Source organism: Pezoporus wallicus, unplaced genomic scaffold, assembly GCF_028554395.1.
Source record: "Pezoporus wallicus isolate ANWC-B61680 ecotype Strahan unplaced genomic scaffold, APGP_CSIRO_Pwel_v1 contig_6598, whole genome shotgun sequence".
Taxonomy (NCBI): domain Eukaryota; kingdom Metazoa; phylum Chordata; class Aves; order Psittaciformes; family Psittacidae; genus Pezoporus; species Pezoporus wallicus.
Genome location: NW_026637213.1, coordinates 1064918 through 1089471, shown reverse-complemented (window position 1 = coordinate 1089471; position 24554 = coordinate 1064918). Strand labels below are relative to the sequence as shown.

Sequence of the window (24554 nt, the reverse complement as noted above, 5' to 3'; positions counted from 1 at the left end):
GGCAGACATCAAAGTTATTTTCCGTTCCCAAACATTCTCCCTCTGTATCCACACCACGCGGCTTATTACCCACAACACTTGTGCACACAGATGGGGATCTGCTAGTGCTAACAACAGCTTTGCACCTGCCGGACATGTGGAGAGCTATACTTAACCCAGCCAGTCAACACGAACTCCACTGTGAAGCACTTCAGCATCCTCAAACCTGTTATGTGCCACTTCCCGATCAAGTCAGGCTATTGGTCATGGGGGCTTTCTTACTAAACTGACATAAATGCCTTCTCACCTCTCTATATTCCTGATAGCAAATGGTAGGTTATTTTTATGTTGCATTCCCAAGCTCTTTTGCTGGCATGAGCAAAACCCTGTGAAATGCATGAGGGCAGTACACAACCTGTTTTCCTGGTCATCCTCATTGGATTTGCTTGCCCAGCAAAAAAGATGCCATTTGTCACCAGACACTCTACAGGTCTGTTTCGGAAGGTTTTGGAAGTGTGTAGCTGTTACCACTCTGAAAAGGGGGAGATGAGGGGTGGAATGTATCTGGCAAGGAAGACAAGTTAGTCTCCGGGAGCCAAAAAAGGGTCTGCAGAGCTCTGGAAAATGTCGGGGAGCAAAGTTTGCTGTTTATGATGTTGCATATAGCAGTTAAGGCAGAAAGTGAGCAGGCTTGTAGGGCTTCACTTGTTTATATAAATAAGGCTTCTGGAACTGACTCTCACAGGAGCACAGGAGAAACTCCAGCTACTCTTTGCATTTATATGGAGTCCTGGCTACCTTTTACGTTCATATGGCATGATGTCTTGAGCATTGGCTCCGCTTTCCCGGAGCAACAGAACTCAAGCTGTGGAGCTTGTGCTTTATGTGACTCGCAGACTTGTGTGCACGGACACAAACTGTGTTAAAACATGTGCTGAGTTTCAACAGCAAGTTCATCTGTTTCCTCACATTAGGCTGTAAGCTGACAACACACAGAAATACAACATGGCAGCACTAAAGCACTGCTTCTCCAAAGCACTACCTCAGCGCCTAAATCTCTGCACACAGTTGTGCATTTCTGTGTCCTGCTGGTGAAAACGTACAACCTCCTGTCGCTCAGTACTGTGCTTGGAACAAGGCTCAGCCCCCACCACCACTGGGCTCCAGTCATTCCTGGGCATCCTTGGGTTAGCACTATTTTGGGACAGAGTATTCCTTATCAAAGTGAGAAGGTGATCCCGTGGTCAAAATAGGATGGAGAGCTATTTTGAGGTCTGCCAGGGGCACCCTATGTGAGGCCATCTGTACATGCAAAAAATGGGGGAAGGCAGGGATCCAAAAAGAGCTGGATCCAGCATTTGGCTTCACACTCACTACTGAGCCAAATGCAGCCTCTCTTATATGTGGTGGTAGGTAATGTTGCTAACATTAACTGTTTCACTTTAAGTCTTGCAATGTTTGGTAGTACTCCTCCAAATACCACCTCCAAAAGTAATAGTTTTCCTCAAAGTTCTGAGAGCCAGGAGCCTTAGGAACTCCTGGTGCCTTGTTTTTCACAAAGAGACTGAACACAGTTGGTTCTTTAATGCCCTTTAGTGGAAGGACAGCCATTGACCCACTACCATGTAAGGACCATTAGGAGCCAGGGGCTAGCTGGGCTGGAATAGTGGACTAATCCAAACCTACATAGTATTTCCTAGTCCCCAAGCTTGACAGCTGAGCTACAGGAGCCTGTTTATCTCATACCAAAATGGAATATATACTATAGATATCTGAAATATCCTCCTGAAAGTGTGTTTCTCAACATCATGTGGAAATGAGATTTGCATGAACCCAGGCAATAAACATGACCCCATTAGACTATGTCAAGTCTAATGGTATTAGTGTCATGTGGATACAGGTTGCCCCATGCTATCACTACCACGGGAGAAAGCTGCAGGGAAAAATACTGAACTGAAAAGCGTGTTCTTACCAGAAAGCTTCTGTGCCCTTACGAAGACACTCCCATTTCGACTCAGTTTAGACTTTGATTCAGAGCCAGAACGGCCCAAGTTAAATATTGACTTCCATTTCTTGGACTTGGTAGATAATTTTCTCCTGGAAGGAAAAAGGGCTCAGGAGGTTACCAAACCCTAGAGACTCTTGTCTTTTTAATATCCTACAAAAGCCTCTGAGCTATCTCACTTCAACATTGTCCGTCTTTTCTTCTTACATCCAAGTCTTACTTTTCTGGAAGTGATTTATCTATATTGCTGATTAAACCATGTCATGGATGGAAAGACACCTAAGCCGGCTCTTTAGAGAGTTGACTCTGGCATCATCCATATCAACTGTGATTAACTGAGCAATCAACCATGCTTTTCTTCAGAAGAGAGAGACTGCTGAAGCTCGAACTACCTTGCAACACAGTAAAGAAAAACTACCTTTTAAACGGGTTTTAATGACAGAATGCAAGATAAATTCCAGAGAAGTGATGGACCTAGCGCTATTGCTCAGTGCACACAGCTATCCTTTAATGTCAATGTGCCTCCTAGTTTTTATGAATTTGTGACAATAAAAGGATCCCTTAATGCAAACTAGCTATTAATGCTCCTCAGATTAACATTCATTTAATCATAAATGTTACATGATCATATGCAAGTGTAATGTACTAACCAAAAAGGAAGAGGCTTAAAGGAATCTCTCGCAACTGTCAGAGGAAGTGGGACACCAGTTCCCTGTGTCTCTTTGGAAATCCCAGCTTTAAATAGAAAGAAACTGCTACTTCTGAAGCCTGTTTTCTTCTATATGCTTTACTTCATGATGCTCTGTTTCAGTTCCCTCACATACCCATTCTGACTCCTTCTTCAATCTCCGTTCTTCCAGAACAAGAGCCCTCTTATCTCCCTGTCTCCCAGTTCTCCATAATGGGCTTTCTAGCCCTGTAGTTCTACTTTTCTTTCAGATCAGTACTCAGCACAAATCAGCGCTACAGAAAGGATTAATATCTTGGGGATAGGACTGTTCTCTTCAAGTGAGGAAGGAAAATGAACTCTAGAGGGGCAATACACCCTTTGTCTTAAGCTGCTTATCTTCTTGCTAGTATTGTTAGATGGCTCCTTTTTGCTTTAATATATCAAGTGGAAATAAATATCTTTGCTCAGGGCTTTATGGGTCTGTAGATTAATAACCTTCCTGCTGCAGAGGCTGTAATCTCTCAGAACCAGGCAGTAGAGGAGCCATATATTCACAGATAGATAGATCAAATAGATAAATACTTTTGCTGGGCAGCAGTCCCAACTACTGCAGCTGAAATCAGACCCTTCTCCTGGCATAGGTGCCACTATGTGAATATCTCTCCATGCTAGGAGTGAAAATTTGCCTTATTGATTGGCTATGGGTGCAGAGGAACACGGAGAGCGATGAAGCGGAGCAGGTCAATCCCACCAGGCGCACCATGGACCAGCTGCCAGCAGGTGGAACTCGTAGGAGAGATGTGTCTGGACCTGCTCCACGTTCAGCCAAATCCTGAGCTGACACAAGGATGCAAAGACAATTAATTCCTCCTGCAAGAGGTTCTGGCCCATTGGAGGGAAGAGGAGTAATGGAGCTATGAACCCAGGAACTGCAATGCTTCTCTCTTTTGAGGAGGGCACAGTATTTTGTCTCAGTGGTGTATGTAGGTTTATGTGTGCTGGTGAGGGGTACCACACTAACAAAAGGCTCATTCCGGATCACCCTGGGGAACCTGAATTTCTCTGTTTGCACTTCAGACTCCTCTTGGCACTTACTTGCTGTCGGGGAGGTCAACAACTGTGTGGAAGAGAGACCCGGTTACAGGCACAATTTCAGGCAAGCTGTTCTCCCTCCTCTCCTTCCGAGCAGGGTGGGATGCAGACAGGCTCCGTGCCTGCGCTTCTTCCAGGCTCACCAGTTTCATGGGCAGGGAAGCCGAGGGGAGGGTCAGGCTTTTCACCACCGATGCGCTCTCTGAAAAGCAAGGACAAACATTCCAGCCTGGGGTGAGGATAGACGGGAGCGAGAGCTTCATGCTGTTATTTGACTGGAATATCTCCTGCAGAGGGGGGAAAGGAGTGGCACGTGCAGGCAGAGAGGCTCTTTGTCAGATAAGTCTTCCAGCTCCTCAGCAACCTTATCCATCTGAGTGCATTCCCAGCAGGGGCTATGCTTGCCAGCCAAAGGCTGTGTTGCATGGACTTGCTGCCTCTGCTGGAGATGCTTTAGTGTGAGAGACACCACTGAAAAACACCAGGATTCACACACATTCCCCTTTCTCCTTCCTCCCTGGATTCTGGAGCACTTCAGTCCCCAATCCAAAGTTGGTGACTAATTCTTTCTCTCACTTCCACATCTTTCTCCTTGTCTTCTTCCAGAATGGGGGCCTGCTCTAAAAATCAGCATTACTTTCATCTTCCTAATGCATTTCAGGGCTATGGAAAGCAGTGTGACCAATAGTCCTCTCTGCTTACATAAGCACTAGCAAAGTCAGCTTCCCATATGCTACCAGAATAACAACCCTGCCCTAAACAGACCACCACAACGTGTATGAAGGAAGCACAGTGGACTTGAATCTACTCAGTACTTAGCCAGTGCAAACTACTGCCTGTGCCGAGGGGCTGAGTGAAGGGGCACTTTCCCACTAAGAAATCAACTGGGACCATCAGCATGTTCCTTTCTTGACTCCATACTGCTGTTAAAGGCCAGCAATGTTCAGCACTTAGCAAACCTGGACGAGTTTTAGGCCAGTGACCTGCAATACAACTGGAAGACTTGGAATTTACTAGACAGTGTTTCGCTACACTGCTTAAGGCAGTAAAAGAGCAGTTCTTCACTCCATGCCTTCTGCCAGGGCGTAAATAAGGGCATAATAATGGCACCAGCAGAGCAGGATCGAGCAGGATACCACACTAGAAATGCAGGCTCTGGGGAGAGACTAGCAAAGAATGCCACATGTTAAGGGCAAGGTGGATGAAATGAGCTGACACGGGGCTGGAAAGCAGAAAGGTGGTCAACCCCTCACTTCTGAAGGTATTAAAAGTCCTCCCAGTGCATAAAACTGAAAGATAGAAAGATGCATATTTCTGAAATGATACGAAATCACAGTAGATCCAAGCCCTCTCGTTTCCCAGGCTTAAAAGCATTTTGACAAACCTGTCACTAAGCAACAAAATCAGCATCTCTGGAAACTGTTGATGTCCCAGGAAAAGAAATAAATCTCTTTCAAAAAATGTCTCCAGGTACAAGACATAACTTTTAAGAACACAAGATTAAGTTTTATCCTGGATTGTGGCCTCTGACTTGGGTGGATAATGGTGGCTTCAGGTCAGGTATTCTTGGTATGAGCAATTATAACTGGGGGAGCCTGAAAGAAGAACTGAGACTGTGCTTAATGGACTTTGAGAGAAAACTTAGACCAGGGACTGAGAAGAAACCTTTCCTTTTGTGGAAACGGTTAAGTTGGGTGAGATCATGTAAAAGACAAGCCATAGAGCAAAATGAGAGCACACTGAAGAAGGCTGGTATTCAGAAAGAAAATGCTGGAGATAGGGATGAAGAGGACAAGAGAAATGAGGGATTGGGCTCGAGGTGTCTTAGGGGGAGTCTGTGAGGATAGTGACAGTTGATGTGCTGGAGATATTAGTTGAAGGGGGTACAGTTAAAGCTGGAATACATGGCAAGCGACATGTGGAGTAGTGCAAGGAGGTTGTTACCCATGTTCTCTGCAGAGCTGGCTTTCCTGTTGTTGCTGAAGATCTGATCCACGTGATTCAAGATGAACTCAATCACCAACTGCTGCACTCGTACCTCCAGGAAAGCTGCATCCCCATTGCAGCCAACTGCCTCAATCTCCTTTGACCTGCATGAGGTAAGAGGTAGACTAGGACCCAGCATTGCCACACACAGCCCTTGGGAAGGAAAGACCAGCTTTCTTCCTGCAAGGCTTGGAACAGGAGTGTTTGTCCCAGTCTTGCTGCACCTCTTGGTCTCCTTCCCTCACAAGCCCTCATCCTCGTTCTAGTAAAAACCATTTTCCCTGTTTTCTCTGCCACATTTGTTATTTTCTTTCCTGCCTGTGTTATTTCCCCTACACTTAGCTTTTACATCCTTCAGCAGCAGATAAAACTGTGACTCTCAAACTCCATTCTTCCTCTTTACTCCTCTTCTAGCTATTTCAAAGTTGGACCTGAAAGACAACACTCGAACACCTTCAAACGCTCTCTTCAGATCCCTATTCAACGTTTCAATCATCTCTCAGTGAAATCCCTTAGAACCTTGCTCAGGTCTTCCCCACTCCAATTTTGTCAATGCTTAGCCATGTGCCCCAGTAGTCTATTCTCTGCCCTCCTGCTCTCCCACATTCTCACTCTTGCTCTCAGCAAAGAAACATTCCTTATCTTGACATGCCAAAGTGTTGCTGAAGAAATTATCTCTGGGCAATGGATCCTTTGTAAAGTTAATGACTGGTGTGTTAGATAATAGCCTGGGGCATCGCCAAGAGGATAACCCGGTAAGGAGACTGAGGTTGTATTTGTTGCTTCTCTCTTTTCCTCCCTGGGTCTTGTACTCATTAAAGATTGCAAAAGGAAACAGACTGCAGGGTTTTTTTTGACAAGGACAGATGCTAGAATGAAAGTACCTCAAAAGTAAAGGTCCACTTTGCGATATTCAATAGAGTCAACATCTGATTCATTTTCAGAACCTGGTTTTGCCTGGTTTGTGATTTAGAATGAAATAACTCCTTAGAGAATGCATTTCAGGCCTGTACCTCTCCAGTTATTGTCCCTCCTGCCCTCTCCCAACCCAGGACTACCCCCCCCCCCCCAGTTCTGCTATTGTCCCTCTCCTGCCCAGCTACAGTCCTGGACTCTCCCTCAATACATGGGAGGATGAACAGGGAAGGAATTTAAACAAGATAATACAAGATATTTTTTTCTATTTTTTCCCCCAATATGTTATTTCTTCTCATTCTGTTTTTCTCTACAGCTTATCAGCCCAACCTCTGCCTGAATCTTATCTGGACCTCTTCCCAGCAGACTGCCAGGCATAGAAAACACCACATACTAGCTGGTGGTCTAGTGACCTCACCCTATATGCCATCTTGAGCCCACCAAGCTTATCTCACATCTTCTGAAGCAGATTTGGGCACAGACCTGTGTTATTATTGCCCTGTTGCTCTCCCTTCCAAACCTTGTTGTCTCTCACCACCCCACTGCAGAAGCGCTGGCACTGTCAGAAATGTCATCTCCGTTCCACAGTGATGAGCTAACTCCTCATTTTTAAATCAATGTGCTTAACTTGCAAATAACAGCTTTTTTATTATAAGAAACACACAAACCCACAAGCTTCCTTGGCTGCTTCAGTAAAACCTCGGATTATTCAACCTGGAAGAATTTTTTTTCTCCTTTAAAAGCTGTTTGCTCTCAGTTGTTCTGCTTTTCCCTGTCTTTGCATTTCCCTCAGGTTCTGATGCTCCCATTGGAGCTCAGTGTGGTGCTCTGGGCTTTATACTGTACCTGAGGAGATTGGGAGCCCACACCAAGGCCAAGTTTCTGGTATGCATGTTGGTCATGTTGCTGAAGGAGGCCAAGTGAGTCAGGTGCTTGATCAGGTATTCCAGCGTTCTGCAGTGGTTTCACATGAAGGAAGAAAAGTGTGTCAAGTGTCTGCAATGGTGCAACAAGCCATTGGATGGGAGAGAGGACTTACAACACTAGCATTTACAGGGGATGGCAGTGAACACCTGAACAACTCTGCTCTGGTGTGGCCAAGGATGAGGCACGAACCAAACAATCCTTGTCATGGTCGATGGGAGACAGAATGGGATGCTGCAGAGGTGGAGGGCTTAGCTCTTGCTCAAGCACCTCTATAGGGGTCATACATGGGGAAGGAAGGTGATAGACTGAGGCAGGGAGAGCTTGTTTGATCTCTAACAACAGTTTGTTTGGTGATATTTAAATGCCAGATGAATTGTCAGATTTGGAAATACTGAGTCAGCTTTTGGGAATTAACTGCTGGAAATGAACTGCAGTGGTGTTTCAGGCAGCATTCCCTGGGGTAGGGGTCACCACACTGTTCAGCAGCTCGGTGAGCACGTTCTCACCTGTAATGCGATGGTGGGAGCTCCTGGATGACATTCTGAATTCGTGCCAACTGCTCGTCCTCGGGGAAGCGGGATACTGCTTCCTGCGGAGATAAAGGAAACAGTCCGTCCTGGCAGTGCACTCAGGGGAGAAGGAAGAGAGATAAGGAAGGTCACATGAGACAGCCTGTCTCAGAGGGCATGCTCTCTTGTTATCTTACAGAGCTATTGGTAGAAGCTAGCTTGTGAGAGATTTGCTGCACTGTTATTTCATGCCTCAGTACATCCTTCCCAGGCACTGGGACATGGTGGTCAGTGTTCTGGGGAGAGGGGCATTTAAGGACTGAGCTTCAATTAGGAGTTATGTTTCTTTTCCTTCTTTCTTTCTTTCTTTCTTTCTTTCTTTCTTTCTTTCTTTCTTTCTTTCTTTCTTTCTTTCTTTCTTTCTTTCTTTCTTTCTCTTTCTTTCTTTCTTTCTCTCTTTCTTTCTCTCTTTCTTTCTCTCTTTCTTTCTTTCTCTCTTTCTTTCTTTCTTTCTTTCTCTCTTTCTTTCTTTCTCTCTTTCTCTCTTTCCCTTTCTTTCTTTCTCTCTTTCTTTCTTTCTTTTTGTTCTTTTTTCCTTTTTTAACTCGGACAGGGATGCGTGGGATAGAAGGAAAGAGAGAAATGAAAATAATGGGAAAATTGAATAATTTTGACCCCTTCCTCCCTGAAACTGTGTTAAAAATAAAGATCTTTCAAGCCCTGTGTTATGAAAACAGCTTGATTATACATGTTTCATATCCTTCAAGAGAAGCAGTAGTTTGGCTGTCATATGAAGATAGCCGTAGGGATTGTGTGAGTTTGAATCTTTTAGAATGGGTGAAGCCTTAGCAAAATCGCTGTCCAGGTGGATTAATACGTTCTTACACTCAGGGTTAGACTAAGTTAGACGTAATCAAGGTTATACATCACTGAGTAATTGTCTACAGACCAAGAGCTTAGCGAGCCACAGTAAGCTTTGGTCTGCATTCCTAGGAGTTTACTGCATTGGTATTCATCTGCTCAGCTATTCCCTTTCAATATTTGCGCTGGGGAAGGACAAACCACCAATGAGTTCAACCAATGCATGGCTGTCTGGAAGCTCCTGCCTACCCTACTGCCGCTGGAGTTTGGAGCGAGTTCAAAGAAAGATGCTGGGACCCACGATGCAAGCAGCAGCTTTGCCTAAAGACAGACGTCAGCACTGCTAGGACAGGAAAGGAAGGAAATAACCCATCTCAAACCACCCGCTGCTTAAACATTATGAACCTGAAATTACCAGCCACAATGAGAAAAGCATCTTGTGTCAGTCACTACAACATCCCCACTGATAAGGCTGCCATCTCTCTTCTGGTCACTGTCCTTTTCCCAGCAAACCACTTCTCATGTACAACCACCAGCAAACCAAACATTGCCAGTTGAAAGCCCAGAGATGGATATGAATCATGTTTTACTTCCTAACACTGGGAATTGAGAACTATGACCTCTGGTTTGAACTTCTCACTGGTATGCTGGCAAAAGAATATGAGTGAGCTCACTGGTTTGGTGTACATGACATGTGGATGCACTTGTTTTGCCCAAATTGAAGGTAAGTTAACTCCTTCTAGTATTCTTACCCATAACTACAGCTCCTTTTTTAAAAACAAACCAAAACCAAAATCTATTGCAATCAGCCCAGAAATCCTAAGCATAAGAACTCTTGTGATCTCCATACAAGGTTTCCAGATGAATGGCCTTGGCCAAAGATGGATATGGACGGAAATATAAACTTCAATTGGTGTTGCATCTGAAATATTAGATTTCAATTAGATCGCACATGGTATTTTCTCTCCCAGTGATAATTTTCACTGTCATATTTAACTTCCAGGTCTCAAAGACCTAATGCTTAGACAGCAAGTGAATATCAGCTTCTTTGAGGTCATGACCCATTCAAACCTCTGAGACACATTTTGGACCCATACATGTTGTGCATTTGAAAGCTGAGCTCCCCTCCAAAACTCAGGAGAGCATAGAATTCCAGGAAGAACCAATAACTCCATGTATTACATGTCTGTTAATCAGAGTATGAATTTATGTAATATGGGATTTTATTTACTCCACTGGTGATGCTGGGAGTGCAACAATTCATATGCACTGGTTTAGTCCAGAGAGAAGGTAGGCTTGGCCTCCCATAGCTGATTTGCACAGGGAGTACTTTGTCCTTTTATGCCTTAGGCTGGAACAAGCTAAGCAGAGTCAACTTGTCTCTCCTGTGAAACAAGCACCCATCACTAGAACAGCAAGCTGGAGAGCATGAGAGGCCATCGTTTTGCAAAAGTTAATAGCCAGTGAGGTCATGACTGGGATGTTCCATCCATGAACTTGACCCAGTGATGACCAAAAGGCCAATCCCTCCCCAAGTCATTAAGAACTTGACTTTCCTTAGCCACAAATGTCTGAATCACTCTGGTGACTCAAAGTGGAGCCTATCCCATCTCAGAGACAGCTCCGACTGAGTCAGCCTGGGATTAGCATACATTCTTTACTCCTACCAGTGCTCTTCTGCCGAGGCACAGCTGCCACCATTCTCTGTTCAGACTCCCCACGCGTACACACGCTCCTAGCAGGTTTGCTGCTCCTTGGGGAATTGGTCTTCTTTCTTTCTTTCCTGCTGGTATCTGACTGTGCTTCCTGTCAGCTGGGTTACCCATTATAAATCCCTACTGCGCAGACTTAGTGAATAATGGATTTTCTGGCCGAGCAGACAAACTGAAAAGCCAGAGATTTAAAAAACCCACACTTTTAGGTCAATCCAAAGTGATAACATTCTGGGGAGCTGGCACAAGATGTTAAAACGCAATTGTTCCAGGTTGACCAAAGCATCACACTCAACCATAAGTGTAAGAAATGCTCATTTAAATTTGGGGCCGTTTAACCCTTTCCTGAAAGACATTTTCTTTAAGAGCTAGATGTGTTGATTTAATGTCAAACCATTTCTTTTAGAAAGCATTTGTAAAAGAAACATTTGGACAGCTACAGAAATGCCTTCCCTTTTGTTTTTGAATAAAGCTATTTACCAAATGTATCTAACAAAAATCTGCAAGTCATCATCATTCCCAAAGTGCACTTTTCAGCAAACATTCTTTCCTAAAAAAGTTTCCATCTAAATCTTCATGGTTCCTTTCGAGCATTTCTCTTTCATAAATCAGTAGCGATAGCCAGAAAGACAGCAGCCAAATAGCTTCAACAAGAATGAGGCTCATCAGTAACTCTGAATAGTTGAATAATACCCTGTGTTTGCAAGATTCTAGTCATCCTGAATGTCTCTAGGATGGAGATCCTATCTGATATTCTCAGGATATCTATATCCTAAGGATACAGGTCAATTGTTCATATCTGCTCAGAATTTTGACTGGAGTTTCAACTATACATCACCTTGAAACACAGACCAATCTTACTTAAAATTTGTCATTGAAACAGCAAGATGCCTAAGACTATTGCATATCTGTCAGGCATCACAGAGAGCCAATTCCCAGCCCACGTTCCATAGCTCAGCTGTAGTCCCTAACAACTACCTGACTTCTTATAATAGGTTACTGCTTGGCTCATCCCATCTGTCTTTGCCCTAAAGCAAGCCCCCTTGGACAGATCTGCCTGCATCTTCCCACAGCAGGCAATAGGGAGCTTTTGGAGGATGCCTTCTTCTTGTGAGGATCCCATGGATCTCTCTCAGTGCCTTCCGTGCCATAGCAGTGCCACTTGTAAGTACTTGATTCAGGATAGAGGCAGTGCAGACAGCACCACCTGAAGGTAAGGTTGGTTGCCACTTCCCTTTTTATTTGGACATGAGTTTGCAAAACTCCTCTACAACATCACTGGCTATGTCTGTCCTCTCCCAGCAAATGGGAAAGAGCAGGATGACAAGAAATCCCTAACAAAGGACGGATGTTTCTAAAACTGAGGAAACATTCCCATCCACCCATCCCAGTTGTTTTAAGAAGTTGGTGGATTCTCATAGCTGAAAATCCACTCCTCTGGCACGAAAGATTTCAGCCTGAATGACTGGATTTAGATTTATTGGTGCCATAAAGAACTGAAAGTCAATTTAGAGCAGTAAGAAGCAGAAGACTAACAACAAGCATAACTTGTTGCACCACCTTTGCATAAAATACTGTCATCAAAATTAGCCAACTCTCTTAAATAGAACACAGGCTTTGTGCTCTTATTTTTCAGCTCCCCCGCAGTCTGCTCCTAGGCTCCAACTGAATCCATGTATAATCTTGTTGTTTTGCAGAACTGAGTAACTACTCTTTGAATTATAATCTCTTTAAACAAGGTTAGAGATGTCTGTTTGGCCAGCTGCCACTTTCCTCTGCCATTTGTATTTATGACATGGTCGTGATAGACCTGATACGCTGTAGCTGGCATAACCCCTGTCATCATTTGTACTCTGATAAACTGTGTGGAAAATGCTACAGATGCAGAAAAGTTGGTGCTTTATACATGGGCTGAGCAATCAGTTTGTGCAGGCATCAGGGACTGTTGGAGGGACAGGGATGAGGAAAACTCACCCTTGTGATTATGATCATAAGCCCCAGGTGATCCAGAAACCTCTCAGTGATGGACAGTAATTAGAAAAAAGAGAATGAGTAATTCTGGGAGGAGGTGTACAGTGGGGAGAAAGAGTAACAGCAGGGAAGAGATGCAGTGGAAAAATGAGCAAGATGAAATAGAGGAAACAGCAGAGAAACTGAGAAATAAACATGTAATGCTGGAAAGAAACAAGGATGGGGAAAGAGAGCCAGTACAAGACAAGAAGGGAAGAGCACTGAGAAGCATTTATACTGATGCACAAGAATCCAGGACACTGGAGTGAACCCCAAACATCTATCACGGAGGAACCTGCAGCACATCCACACTGCTGGAGAGGAATAAGAACAGCAAAAGGGTCTCACCGTGAATTTCTTGTAGAGTTCATAAGTGAGAAGAGGGTTGGGCAGTTCCCTGAAGTACAGCTTGCAGAGTGACCCCACGCAGTGGATGTCCTGGAGGTAAACTTCCCTTGTCAGATCCGGGCATTGATCAGAAACAAACTCTTGTCTGAAACAATACAGAAACATAACAATGTAGGCAGTAAGAGCTGTAGCATCCCACTGTTCCACCCTAAGTCCTCTTCTGCAGCTAGAAGAAAAATCAATATGGAAAGCAGAGGTGTTTCTGCAGCCTGGCCCAGGTTGTCTTCTGGGATCAGGTCCTGAGGTTTCAACTAGTCTCTGGTTTTGCTAACATAGTCCCATGAGTAGTCCCCAGATGATATAAAGACATTGCTTTGTCTTGAATTGAGAGAGAACAACTCAGCATTTGCGCTGAGAACCTCCATGCCTTTCCCATACAGGGGGAGATATTTTTCCTGTGTCATGGGCTAATACCTGAAATATATTTCCGTGTTGTGAGCTTCAGAGGCAGTTTGTCTTCTGCATCAGTGCAGAGCTCTGTTGGCCCCAGTGTATGCCTGAGGGACTATGTCGTGGTTTAAATCCAGCTGGCAACTACGTACCATGTAGAAATGTACCATGCAATGTGACTGAATCCTGCTGGCACGCAGACGGGTTGCCCTTACCTCAGCTTTTGTATGTTGGATGTCACTCCTGAGAGGCGGTAGATCCCATCCACAATGCCATGAGTCTCAATGAACTCCGCACAGCTCTTCAACACGTAGGGGACTAGGAGGGGAAAGCAAGTCAAGATGCCCAATGAATACACACTGAGAACCTCCATGAGTAACCACAGGGAGGACAGTTTGATGGAACAACAGCAGAGGTTCTCTGCAATGGGAGAAATACAGGGCAGACCAAAAATAACCCCCACAAACTGGCCATAACCATTTGCAAAGTAAGGATAAGCTACGGTTGTGCCTTGCCACGCTCATTGGCATATGACAGTGACTAACCCTGCAGTCACAGAAACCTGTCAGAAGAAAGATAGAGTTTCTCGCTCTCAGTTTTCCTTTTTCTTCCAGAAAAAGAAGTAATTTCATTCTAATTGAAAGCATGAGGTAAAGCATGAGGTCCTGGGAACCTCCCCCCTCCCCAAGATAGAGTTCCAGCCTCACTGAATTGTGCCAAAAGGTCTGATGGGCCTGGATAAAACTCAGAGAAGCATTCACACTTCCATATAAGCCTACAAACCCACAGTTCAGTGCTCATAAACCCTCAGAGAGGGGGTATAGAGTTCAAATATCGATGAGATCTGCACACTGACAAAAGCTGACATTAGCTTCAAATGAACTTCATCAACATAACCAGCCAAAGACTTAACCAGTCTTAAAGCCAAGAGCAGCCTGAGGCACAACATTTACATCCAGGCCTGGACCCAAAGCATATGTTTATTTTTCCCCTATTATATAGATATAGGAAACCCTCGTCTCTTGGTCAGACCAAGCCTCCCTGTCCCCACTAGTATAACAACCCTTGCTGTAACAATAACAGTAAGAGAGCCCTTCCTTATTAGGTGCTAGAAACTACTGTGTATTTAATGCAATGTTTCACACAGCCATAAGCACAAAAGTCAGTAAATGCAATAGTTAAAGTTCCCTGCCGTAATGCTGACTCTGCTGCTCTGTGCATTTGGAAAGCTGTATGGAAGAAAACAGGCTAAGCCATACATTGGAAAGCCAGGCACAGCAATTGCTGCATCTTTGTGACACCACAAAGATAATGCCTCTGCCTGGACCTTCTCTGAGCTCTACTGCTTGAAGTTCAGGATCATACTGACATATTAACCTGTGCTTCATAAGGTGGCATCCAAAGACAGCACTCCAAGGACAGCCTGAACAAATAACAGCTGGTACATTATTGCATTTCTCATGGATGCCACTGAGGCCAGAGCCAGCTCAAGAGTGGACTTGTCCCTACTAAGCAGCCCAGGGCATAGGCCTTGGTGAGGAGGGCTCCCAGGCAGGTGCCTACCTATTGACACACTATTACTGAGCCCAGTCAGTCAGGGGAGTGCTACCCTTCTGCTCCTGACTCTCACCAAGGGAAGTAGAGAGGTCCTTCTTATGTGTCCCTTCTCTTGGCAGGGATACATAAAATGACAGGGATTACTTGGGAGCCTGAATGACTCAAACAGACTCATAATCCTCAGTTAAAGCAGCCTCTCCAAAACAACAGGGAAAATTTGACTTAATGGTTTTTTGAACAGGGACTCATAATGCAGGTACATCAGTCATGCTGGGTCACAACCAAAGCCTTGGGCTGATTTTTAAGACCCTCAAGTTGTTGGTCTAAGACTAACAGGACCCAGCCTACAACAATGTTCATGAAACCACCAAGAGAACAGGTGAAGTCTACACAGTCAGAGCTTTGTCCACAGCAGTCATAGAGCTATATGATCTTCAAGGACATTTGAAAAGGCATATCAATGCATGGGGAGCATTCCTTTCAGTGCCTAGAGCACCTGCTTCCTAAGAGGACTAGACAATGTGGAAGGAGATGAGTAAAATGAAAGTATGGCATTTCCTTAAAATCCTACCAAGAAAAGCCCAAGTGACACATCAAGAAAAAGGACCTTCCTATTTCTGAGAAAGACCTGATTATCTGTAACTGCAGTAGGGAACTCAGATCATATGATGATGAATGGACATACTAGAAATAAAATACATAAAGAAAATAGGCAAATGGCTTCAGGCATCATCTTCAATTCTGGGTGGTCAGGCTGTACCATCTTTGTGGCAGGAGCTATGCATACATGGCATGTTAAGATTTCTTTCTTGGTAGGGGTCTCTGGGGGTAAATCTAATGCAAACAGCATAAAAGAAAGCTAGGCAGATCCAAGTTCACTTCAGATCTATTTGGGTGGGGGAATGGGTGAAATGCACTATGCTGCCTCGGAAAAGAAGATATAATTGAACAGGAAACCTATTTGATCAGGACAGCCACATGAAAAGGTTTGTTTAAAAATTAAACGATCTTTCTATTGACAAACTTCATAGGATGGTGCCTAGCTGCTATAAAAATGGGGTCCACGCCCACAGCGCCCTTTATTAGATAGAAACCTCCACGTTAAGAATAAGCACACCATCTAAAACTATATGGACTGATGTTTGTTGTGACTGAATTGACCTCTTGAAAGTAAGACCTATTAAATCCCACCGGGGTTTTTGCTGAGTTTGAAGTTTCCTTGGGATAAATTAGGTCAAGAGGCCTCAGGCAGGTAAGCAAACCTCTTCCACACGAAGCAGAGAAGGGCAGATCCATCTGTTGAGGACTGGTAAGAAAAAATAAGGGGCATGAGGGGAATAATCTGTCGCAAATGCATAAGATTCATCCCATTTTTAAAAGTGGGTGAAGACTCCACAGTAGAGACAACCTACAGACTGCAGATACGCACTGAGCTCTGCCAGCATCTGTCACTCCAGCCCTGCAGTTTTCCCTGCTTTTCATCCCTGAGCTTCTCACCTATCTCTGCCAGTACTCTTCACTCATCATATACAGACACACAGAGCCAGATACACCAAAATGTGTGGTGGTTTTGTGATGTCAAAACCAAATCCCACATAGGACACATTTCACTTGGAACTGAAAATCACAGGCTTTGACCTCAGATCCCTGGAGGTGAAGGGACTGCATCGGCTTCCTGCAAAGCGAGCCCCTAAATGCAGAGCTTGTGTGAAACTGGAGCACAATAAATGTTTTCTTTGAGCAGGACCTGAAATTCCTGAGCAGCTCTGATCTCCTGCAAAGCTGAATCTTTCGGGCACTTGGGGGAAGCTGAGGTCAGAGCAGCAGTGAGCAGCTCCTTTCCATTTCCAGGGGGTTTCTGAGGTGGTTTGGTTATTTCAGACATGGCTCCTGATGAGCCAGAGCAAACGCTGGGATCAACCCTGAACGTGGGGATGTACAGGCTCTAGCATGTACTTTACAACGAGATTCTATCAGCATTACCCATATAAATCACAGATCTGGGTCTCTCCTGAAGAAAGATTGGGCACGGATGGGGGTTATAGCAGGGGGTGTGTGTGTCCATGCAGGCACAGAAAGAGGTGGGTCGGGGGGTGTCCAATCTTAACACTTCTATAATTAAAACTGTGCTGGAGGCTTAGAAGTTGGAAGAGGCAGCTGGTGTCACACAGACCCTGCTTGTTCTGCCAGACAGCCAAACTGTCCTTGTTTAAAAATACAATAGAAACCAGATGGAGGAGGAGAAGAGAGCGTGGAGCAAGGCATCAGTCAGAAGGGAAATTGAGTTATAAACACACTGCGCACAAAAGACAATACTCTTCCCCTAGACAAAAATAAACCAGAAGGGCAGTCACAGTAACTCCTTCCACTCTCACTGGATAGCACCTCGGTGTACAAAACATTCACCCTCCCCAGAGTCTTTTCCATGACCACAGCTTATGCCACCTCCTTTACACATGTGCTACTCCTGCTAGGTCAGTTACTGTGACTGTGACTCATTCCCCTTAATAATTTCTCCAGCTTCTAGTGCCAGCAATGGGCACTGAGCATCTCTCCTCCCAGCATTATGGGATGGAAAGGGAGGGCTCTCCCTTCTCCTGTCCTTCCCAGCCATGGTACTACCACCCAGCAAACCTCCTCATCAGCAAGTAAGGCACTCACTGTTTGCCTGACTGACAAAGGTTTCATCTGGCACAAGACTGAGCGTTTTGGATTGAAGCTTTAAGCATGTACCTAACTAAACCACTAAGAACCCAAGTAGGAGGGAGTCCCCTCACCTAACAACCATTGTGAGGATGCCGTCTGGGCCTCCCACCAAAGTATCAAAGAGTGAGAAAGACCTTGCTCCAACAGGAGATGCAAGCAATGCCCTACAGACTTTAGTGCTGCCTTCTAGGGGAAACTGAGTCACCATGGACTACAGAAGGAACCTAGGGAGGAGGTTGCTAAGCCAGCTACCATAACGAGTCAATGTGAATACTGCCTAGTAAGACTGAGCTTAAAATTAGCTAACCTGGACTGGGTCGTGTGTTCAGGGTGCATTCTACTGAGTTGGACTGAATAGCAGCAGGTTCAATTTGGTTTACTTTATCCTTCTGTTGTTCTCCCAGAGGGCTCCTTGCAAGGATAAAAAAGAGTGACAGAGCTACTCAGGTCATCCTTAGTGGTTGGTTTAGGCCACATGGAGGATATTTCATACCCCCTCTAATTTTGTTTTAATTTTAGATCAAGTAAAGGGAGGATAAAAGCAGACCTTTCATTTCACCTGAAATACCAGCTTTTTGATGTTTCACTTGCAGGAAATAGTTTGGTTGTTGGTTGTGTTTTCTTATTTCTCAAAAAAATGAATCCTGTACCATAAAAAAAAAACAAGTGAACATTTGGTTTTGTTACATATTAGTATTTTTTAAACTGGCTTCCATTACCCTCAATAGCAGTGCATGCTTCCCCTCACGCTATGTCAATAGCATGACAATAAAGGTCAAACTAGTCCCTTGTTTCAATTTAAATGACTAAATTAGGAAATACTTCTTCCTAAAAAAAGAAGTGTTTCAGTCTGTACCAAGCAGGAGTTGTTATTTTGTACAAACAAAACCAACCAAACAATACACATTATAGAGCATACTCATAGATCGACTTGGCCTTCTAATCACAGGAAAGGAAAAGCATTGTATAAATGGCAACATACTTGAGAGTCAGCATCTCTGATATGACAGTTTTCTGTATTTCCTGATGCTTCCTACTTTAAATCATGAGCTTTGATGCTGATTCACTAAATTTGTTATTTATTTTTGCTGATCTTGTCTGATTTTTAGGCAAAAGGTTGGCTGATAAAGATCCCAGAGAAGATCAAACTGTGCTGTTCTCCCTGCAGCAGTCAGAATTCCAGTTTGCCTCCCAGTGCATAGCCTTAACCCATGGCAGCTAAGGGTAAATCCTGCCTTGCCCCTTGTTCTCATCTCCTTTGCCTTCCAACTCCTCCTTTTCAGCTGTGGCCAGAGGCAGAAGGGACCACAGCATCCGAAATCACTGCAGAGGATCTCTCCTGCTCAGAGATGAAGTTGGCAGAGGTGGGGAAGGGGAGGGTTTGCACTGCCTGGATGTCACTGCTACAAGGGCAAAGAGAGGGCTTCAGTCTCCAGGATGTCTATGCAAACTTTTCACCAGCACTAAATTCATTTCACAGAAGAAGAAAACATAAACTGTCCCAACACCAGATTCCAGTGTTTAGTTTGGCTGTTAGCTCTGAGCTACCACAACCCCCTATGCACACACACACACACCTGTGTTTGAGTAGCTTAAGATGGCTAAACAATACCAAACAGGCTTAAAACCAAATCCTCCTCGCCTCGTCCCCCTTAGCTGCCATAAATACAGTTAAAAAGAGAGGAATAGCCGGCGCCGAGGTGATCCTGTCTGCACGGACAGCACAACTGAATCACCATGTAAGTCATACACTTCATATTTGTTTTCCCCTCTGCTTCTGTGGGAAAAGTCTCTGCAGTGTCACAAAGGTTAGCACAACAGTGCCATTCCCTGCGATGAAAGCACTGTCCTGAACGCATTGTCATCCTGGTAGGCAAAGACATAGGAAAAACAGGTTTCAGGTCCGTCAGGTGCTGTGAGCCATCACTCTCCATGGCCTGGGTGGGAAGCGGAAATGCTGAGCACACAGGGATGTGGTACACTGATGCATTTCAGCACAGCCTGCAAGCCCAGCCTGAGTTTGAATGAAGTCAATGGCACCACTATCAAGGGGTTTATTTCCCATTGACATTATACCCCGCTTACATCACACATACCTAAATGAAACATACAGGAACACCCCATTTTCCAAAGCAGATCTGGCAACTGTAATGTTCCAGGGAGAAACGAAAGAGCCCATGGCAGACCTAAGAGAAAGCACTGCACAAGCAGGCGTTGAATGCTGATTCTCAACCCCAGTGGTCATCATGCCCCTCTGAAACCTCACTAGTACCTTGACATAGCTGGTAAATTCTGTCATGCATGCACTTTTGGGAAGAGTTTGTACTAAATAAGATAATAATTTTGTTAGGAAAACATCCTGCTGTGGGTTTCCTGCAAAAAAAGACCAGATAACTGAACAGGATATTTCCACTCCTAACATTTATAACTCTGGTACAGGCACCACAGAAAAGAGTGACTTCAGTTCTGCAGGCAATGAGGTGTTCATGTCCTTAGCTAACCATTTGAATCCTAACAGCTCTGATCCACAGCATTTTGTACAGCATCTTGTTCACCACAGCACAAGCAATTGGGGTAATTCATTCTGTAGGTAGGAGAAATCGGACAATTTATGCTGTCTCAGAAGAGGCACTTGGATCAGAATAGTTTTGGATCTACATATAACATATCGACCTCTGTCTTGGTAAATGTCTAGATACTATGAGGATAAGCAGGCTGTGAGACAGGAATTCTGCTGCTAACCTCATTTCTGATGACACATACAAAACCCACTACAGAATCCAAAAGCTTCATCAGCGCTGATAAAGAGCAGGAGTGAGCAGGGCAATGGCAACGCTGCAGCGTAAGGAAGCAATCTGCAAGGGAAGAGTGCGGCTAAATGTGACAGAATGTTGAGCATTGGAATGGACTGCCAGTGATGTAGGCTCCATTTGTAGTCTTTGGACTGGCTGCTGTCTTTCATCCAGATCAATAAACAAGCTTACAAACTGCAGGTGTCACACTGCATGTTGTTTTCCTTCCTTTCCCTGCTTACTTCATAAGCGTGGACAGCAATGTAAGCCATGCTAACCTACTTAACTGCTGGCAACAAAGCAAGGAAAATATATGGACTTCATGAGGGTTTTTTTCCTCTTCTCAATGGATTTTGACCTATGTTTTCTTTTACAAGGGCTTCAGAAACAAGTTAGAAAGCAAACAGTTCTCAGTCTCCATCTTTTACCTGATCCTGCTAGCTGAGGCAGACTTGCTCAGTTTCTTAGAATCCCAAAATTACTCTAGAGGTGACTTGTAAACTATGACACCCATATCTTGACTGTAAAAAGAGTGTAGAAACCAACATCTCCCTTTACACATGGGAGCTCTTACGTGGGATTCTTGGGATCCCAAAACCTGGAGAAAGGCAATTCAAGTGGATCAACGCACACTCCCTACCTGGTTGTCAGTGTTACTTTGCTCCTTATTCCTTCTTAACTCTGACCTTAGTGTCTCAGGCAATAGGGATTCCATATTTCTCTTTATAAGGAAGCCTTTTGGGGCTGTTAGAAATTCTGGGTGCTTAGATCTTGACATGCACCTGAAAAATACCAGCTTGAACAGTTTTGAAGTCCATTGTACTGTGCCTTTCACAAACACCACCTCTATACACTGAAATCTATAGCAATTTCCATAGGATACGGAGTTTGTCTGTGATTTCTGTGCTGCTCTGTCATGTTATGTCACCATTAGACAGATCCTTCGTCCATTTCCATAGTGATAGCATGCTGGTGACAAAGCAACTGGTTCACACATATTCTTGGGAGGCTTCAGGTAAAATGCTGCTGCTGGTGAAGGGACAGGGTGAAGCAAGGAGCTAGGAAGTTGTCTCAAGAGCTCTGGTGCTGCAGGAAAGTGAGTTGCTCTGCAGTTCCCCCTGCCATTCTTTCCCAGGAAATTCCTATTGGCCTTTTGAAGGTGCAAGGATAGGCTGGCGGCCCATCAGCACTCGTGGCTCTCTTTCCATGCTCGCTGCATTAGCAAGCAATTTACAAGCATATATAACAGCCATTCCCAAACGCATACATCCAGCTGTGCCAGCTAATGCAGAATGACAGTGCCAGTGAGCTCAGGTGTGTGAAAAGGAGAGCTGGGGCCAGTCACCCCACTGAGAGCTCAGGTTAATGTTTGGCAGCAAGGTATGAATTAACTGAGAAGCTGGACCAAGCTCTCACATGGATGACAAATTGCATGGCTGAACCTCAGAGCACAGATTTGCATCTCTTCCGTTAGTTTTATTTTGCCCTGATGGGCTGATGCAGACTGACACCAGGTTATGCAGCAATGTTCTTCCACTCAGGCCTCTCTCTGATCTTTCCTCTAGGGCTTTCCTATTTGAGAGTGGTACGGCAATTTCCAAAGGTTATCCCAAATGGGCTGTTTTACGGATAGCCAACAACTTAGGGCAAAGAGCAGGAGAATTGCTAAGGATCGCTATGTATCACAGACAGATGAGGAGCCTAAACACAGCCCTGTAAAAACTGCAAATGAGAAGTGAAAGGCAAATGAAAACAGACTTCTGAGAGAAAGTAAATAAGCCTTCATGATGTCAATCCAATTGAAAACAAACACGCGAAGGCACTAGAAATAATCAGTCATTATAATTTGAAGCCAAGCAGCACAAAATCCATTCCATCTTTGCTCAATTGCTGAGCATGTATTTAGTCCCAGTGTTTTCACTGCAAGGGCTGTCTGGGCCTGACCCAAAGAATTGCACTCATACAAAAAAAACTCATTGAATTCAGCAGGGTTTTCCACAAGAGAAGAAAGAAATGAATCTGTTTGTCCTACTCTCCGTTACCTTTCCCTTGGCATGCAAATACTAGGTGTAGGAACAATAGGAGCATCCTCAGCAACTTTATAGGGGCTGGTCTGAGGTTCAACATAGAGTAGAGAACTAAGACTGCTGCTGGCAGCAGCAGGTCACCTTAAAATGGTCCTCCCAGCCCTGCTCAGAGGAGGCTGAAAACAGGTCAGTCTTTATTTGCAGAGGATTAAGCTGTGGGTGACTTGGATTGCTGATATTTGTCTGGTGAAGCGAGGTGCTGTTTTACCCATCCTAAGTAATGCCCATGGCATACGAGCACCACAGCCTCTGTGTCCCAGCAGCGTGGAGAAAATTCTGCCAGAAGCAGCACCTTGGTCAGACACACAAACCTCTGTACATAAATAAATGTATATCTATGTATATATAGCACATATATGTGCGCGCATATATATCTATGTAGAAATACATGCATATACGCATGTATTTTTACATGCATAAAAATACATTTTTACATATATGTACTTTTACACATATGTGTTTTTCCATATACAACTATATTCATTTATGTATGTATCTATGCATGTGTAAGAGGTTTCATGTGTGTTACCAAGAGGCTCTTAGAGAAATAGCTTTTCTATAAGGTGTCAATCAAAGCCTAACACCTAAAGGTGGCACTTACAGAGTCAAAAGCTGCACAAGTCTGGTGTCATAGATCTAGGGGATACATCAGTACATGCTGGTGCTCGTGCTTGCGGAAGCTTGCTCTGCCAGTCATGAATAAGTCATTGGTACAGACACTTTCTCTGCTGTCCTGCCCCAGGCAAAGCGCATTTAGCTACTGCATTGCCCTGTGTGTTGTCACTGTGCTGAAGGCATTTCTGGGTGAAGTACTTACTCTCTGCCAAGGGAAGCTGTTGTTTTGGGATGGATCCTTCAAGCATGCACGGATTTCTACATCAGCAAATCCAGAACCCTCCTCCTTGGACTGGTCTCACTTGGTAGCTAAAGTAAGAAGGGTAGCCCTTGGATAGGGGTCATTTTGGCTACACCTTTTCATCTCCAGAGGGTAAAGTCTTCTAAAGTGTACATTATAGCCTTGTCTTCAGGGTCTGTATTTGGCTTTCCATACACCAGGGAGGGTAAAGAGCTCAAAATGAGGCTGCTGAGCAGCCTGGCTCCAACATCTGGATGTGGTGCTGCACCTTCAGGGCTTCTTTCAGAAACAGCAGGAAACACAGCACTGCTCCATCTGCCAGCCTTGTGGCAGATCAGCACTTCACATATGCTGCAAGAGGGCAGCTCCCCTGCTCTCCAAAGCCTGTGAGAACCACCAAGGACAGCAGAGGAGGCAGAACAGCATTTGCAGATGGTGTCACACAGCCTCCCAGCCTTCTGGAGGCTGATGCTGGGCTGGGATTGTTTAGAAGAAAACATTTCCTGCCATGCTGTTTGTGTCTGCCTCCACCCCAGGATGTCAGCACATAACTACTGAGATGCTCCCAGAGCATACAGCATGGTTTCTCCAAGGCTGACCTGCAGGGACTGGATCTCTGTGACTGCCTGCCAGAGGGGTTAAGGGCATCAGAAACAGAAACTGGTTCTGTCGGGTCAGAGATGAAAGGAAGCACAATATGGCTTTTATAGGAGAAAAGAAGTAAAGCTGAATAAAGTATTACAGCAGGATGCTATCTTCTTATTTACCAAAAAGGCTTGTAACCCCCCAACTAGCAGGGACAAGTCAGGAGAGATATCTACCTACACCTATAGAAAAATATCTATAGATATCTATCTGTATCTGTCCTTGACAGGACAAGAGGTGATGGGTTCAAGTTGAAACAGGGGAAGTTCAGGTTAGATATAAGGAAGAAGTTCTTTACTGTGAGGGTGCTGAGGCACTGGCACAAGGTGCCCAGAGAAGCTGTGGCTGCTCCATCCCTGGCATGTTCAAGGCCAGGTTGAACAGGGCTTGAAGCAACCGAGTCTAGTGGAAGGTGTCCCTGCCCATGGCAGGGGGTTGGAACTGGAT

The 24554-nt window shown here is 44.6% G+C and overlaps 1 protein-coding gene across 2 annotated transcripts in view; it reads right to left on the bottom strand.

The window, feature by feature from the left end:
- ARHGAP31 (Rho GTPase activating protein 31) overlaps positions 1-24554 on the bottom strand; it is a 65011-nt gene that overhangs the window by 8770 nt on the left and 31687 nt on the right. Inside the window, exons 3-9 of one of the 2 annotated variants that reach the window (XM_057404141.1) lie at positions 13680-13782; positions 13015-13159; positions 8081-8163; positions 7494-7601; positions 5691-5836; positions 3750-3948; positions 1952-2076 (exon numbers count right to left, since the gene is read on the bottom strand). In XM_057404141.1, the coding sequence (XP_057260124.1) occupies positions 1952-2076; positions 3750-3948; positions 5691-5836; positions 7494-7601; positions 8081-8163; positions 13015-13159; positions 13680-13782 (909 nt within the window). The remainder of the gene's footprint in view (positions 1-1951; positions 2077-3749; positions 3949-5690; positions 5837-7493; positions 7602-8080; positions 8164-13014; positions 13160-13679; positions 13783-24554) is intronic. The other variant, XM_057404143.1, reaches the window with a different exon arrangement.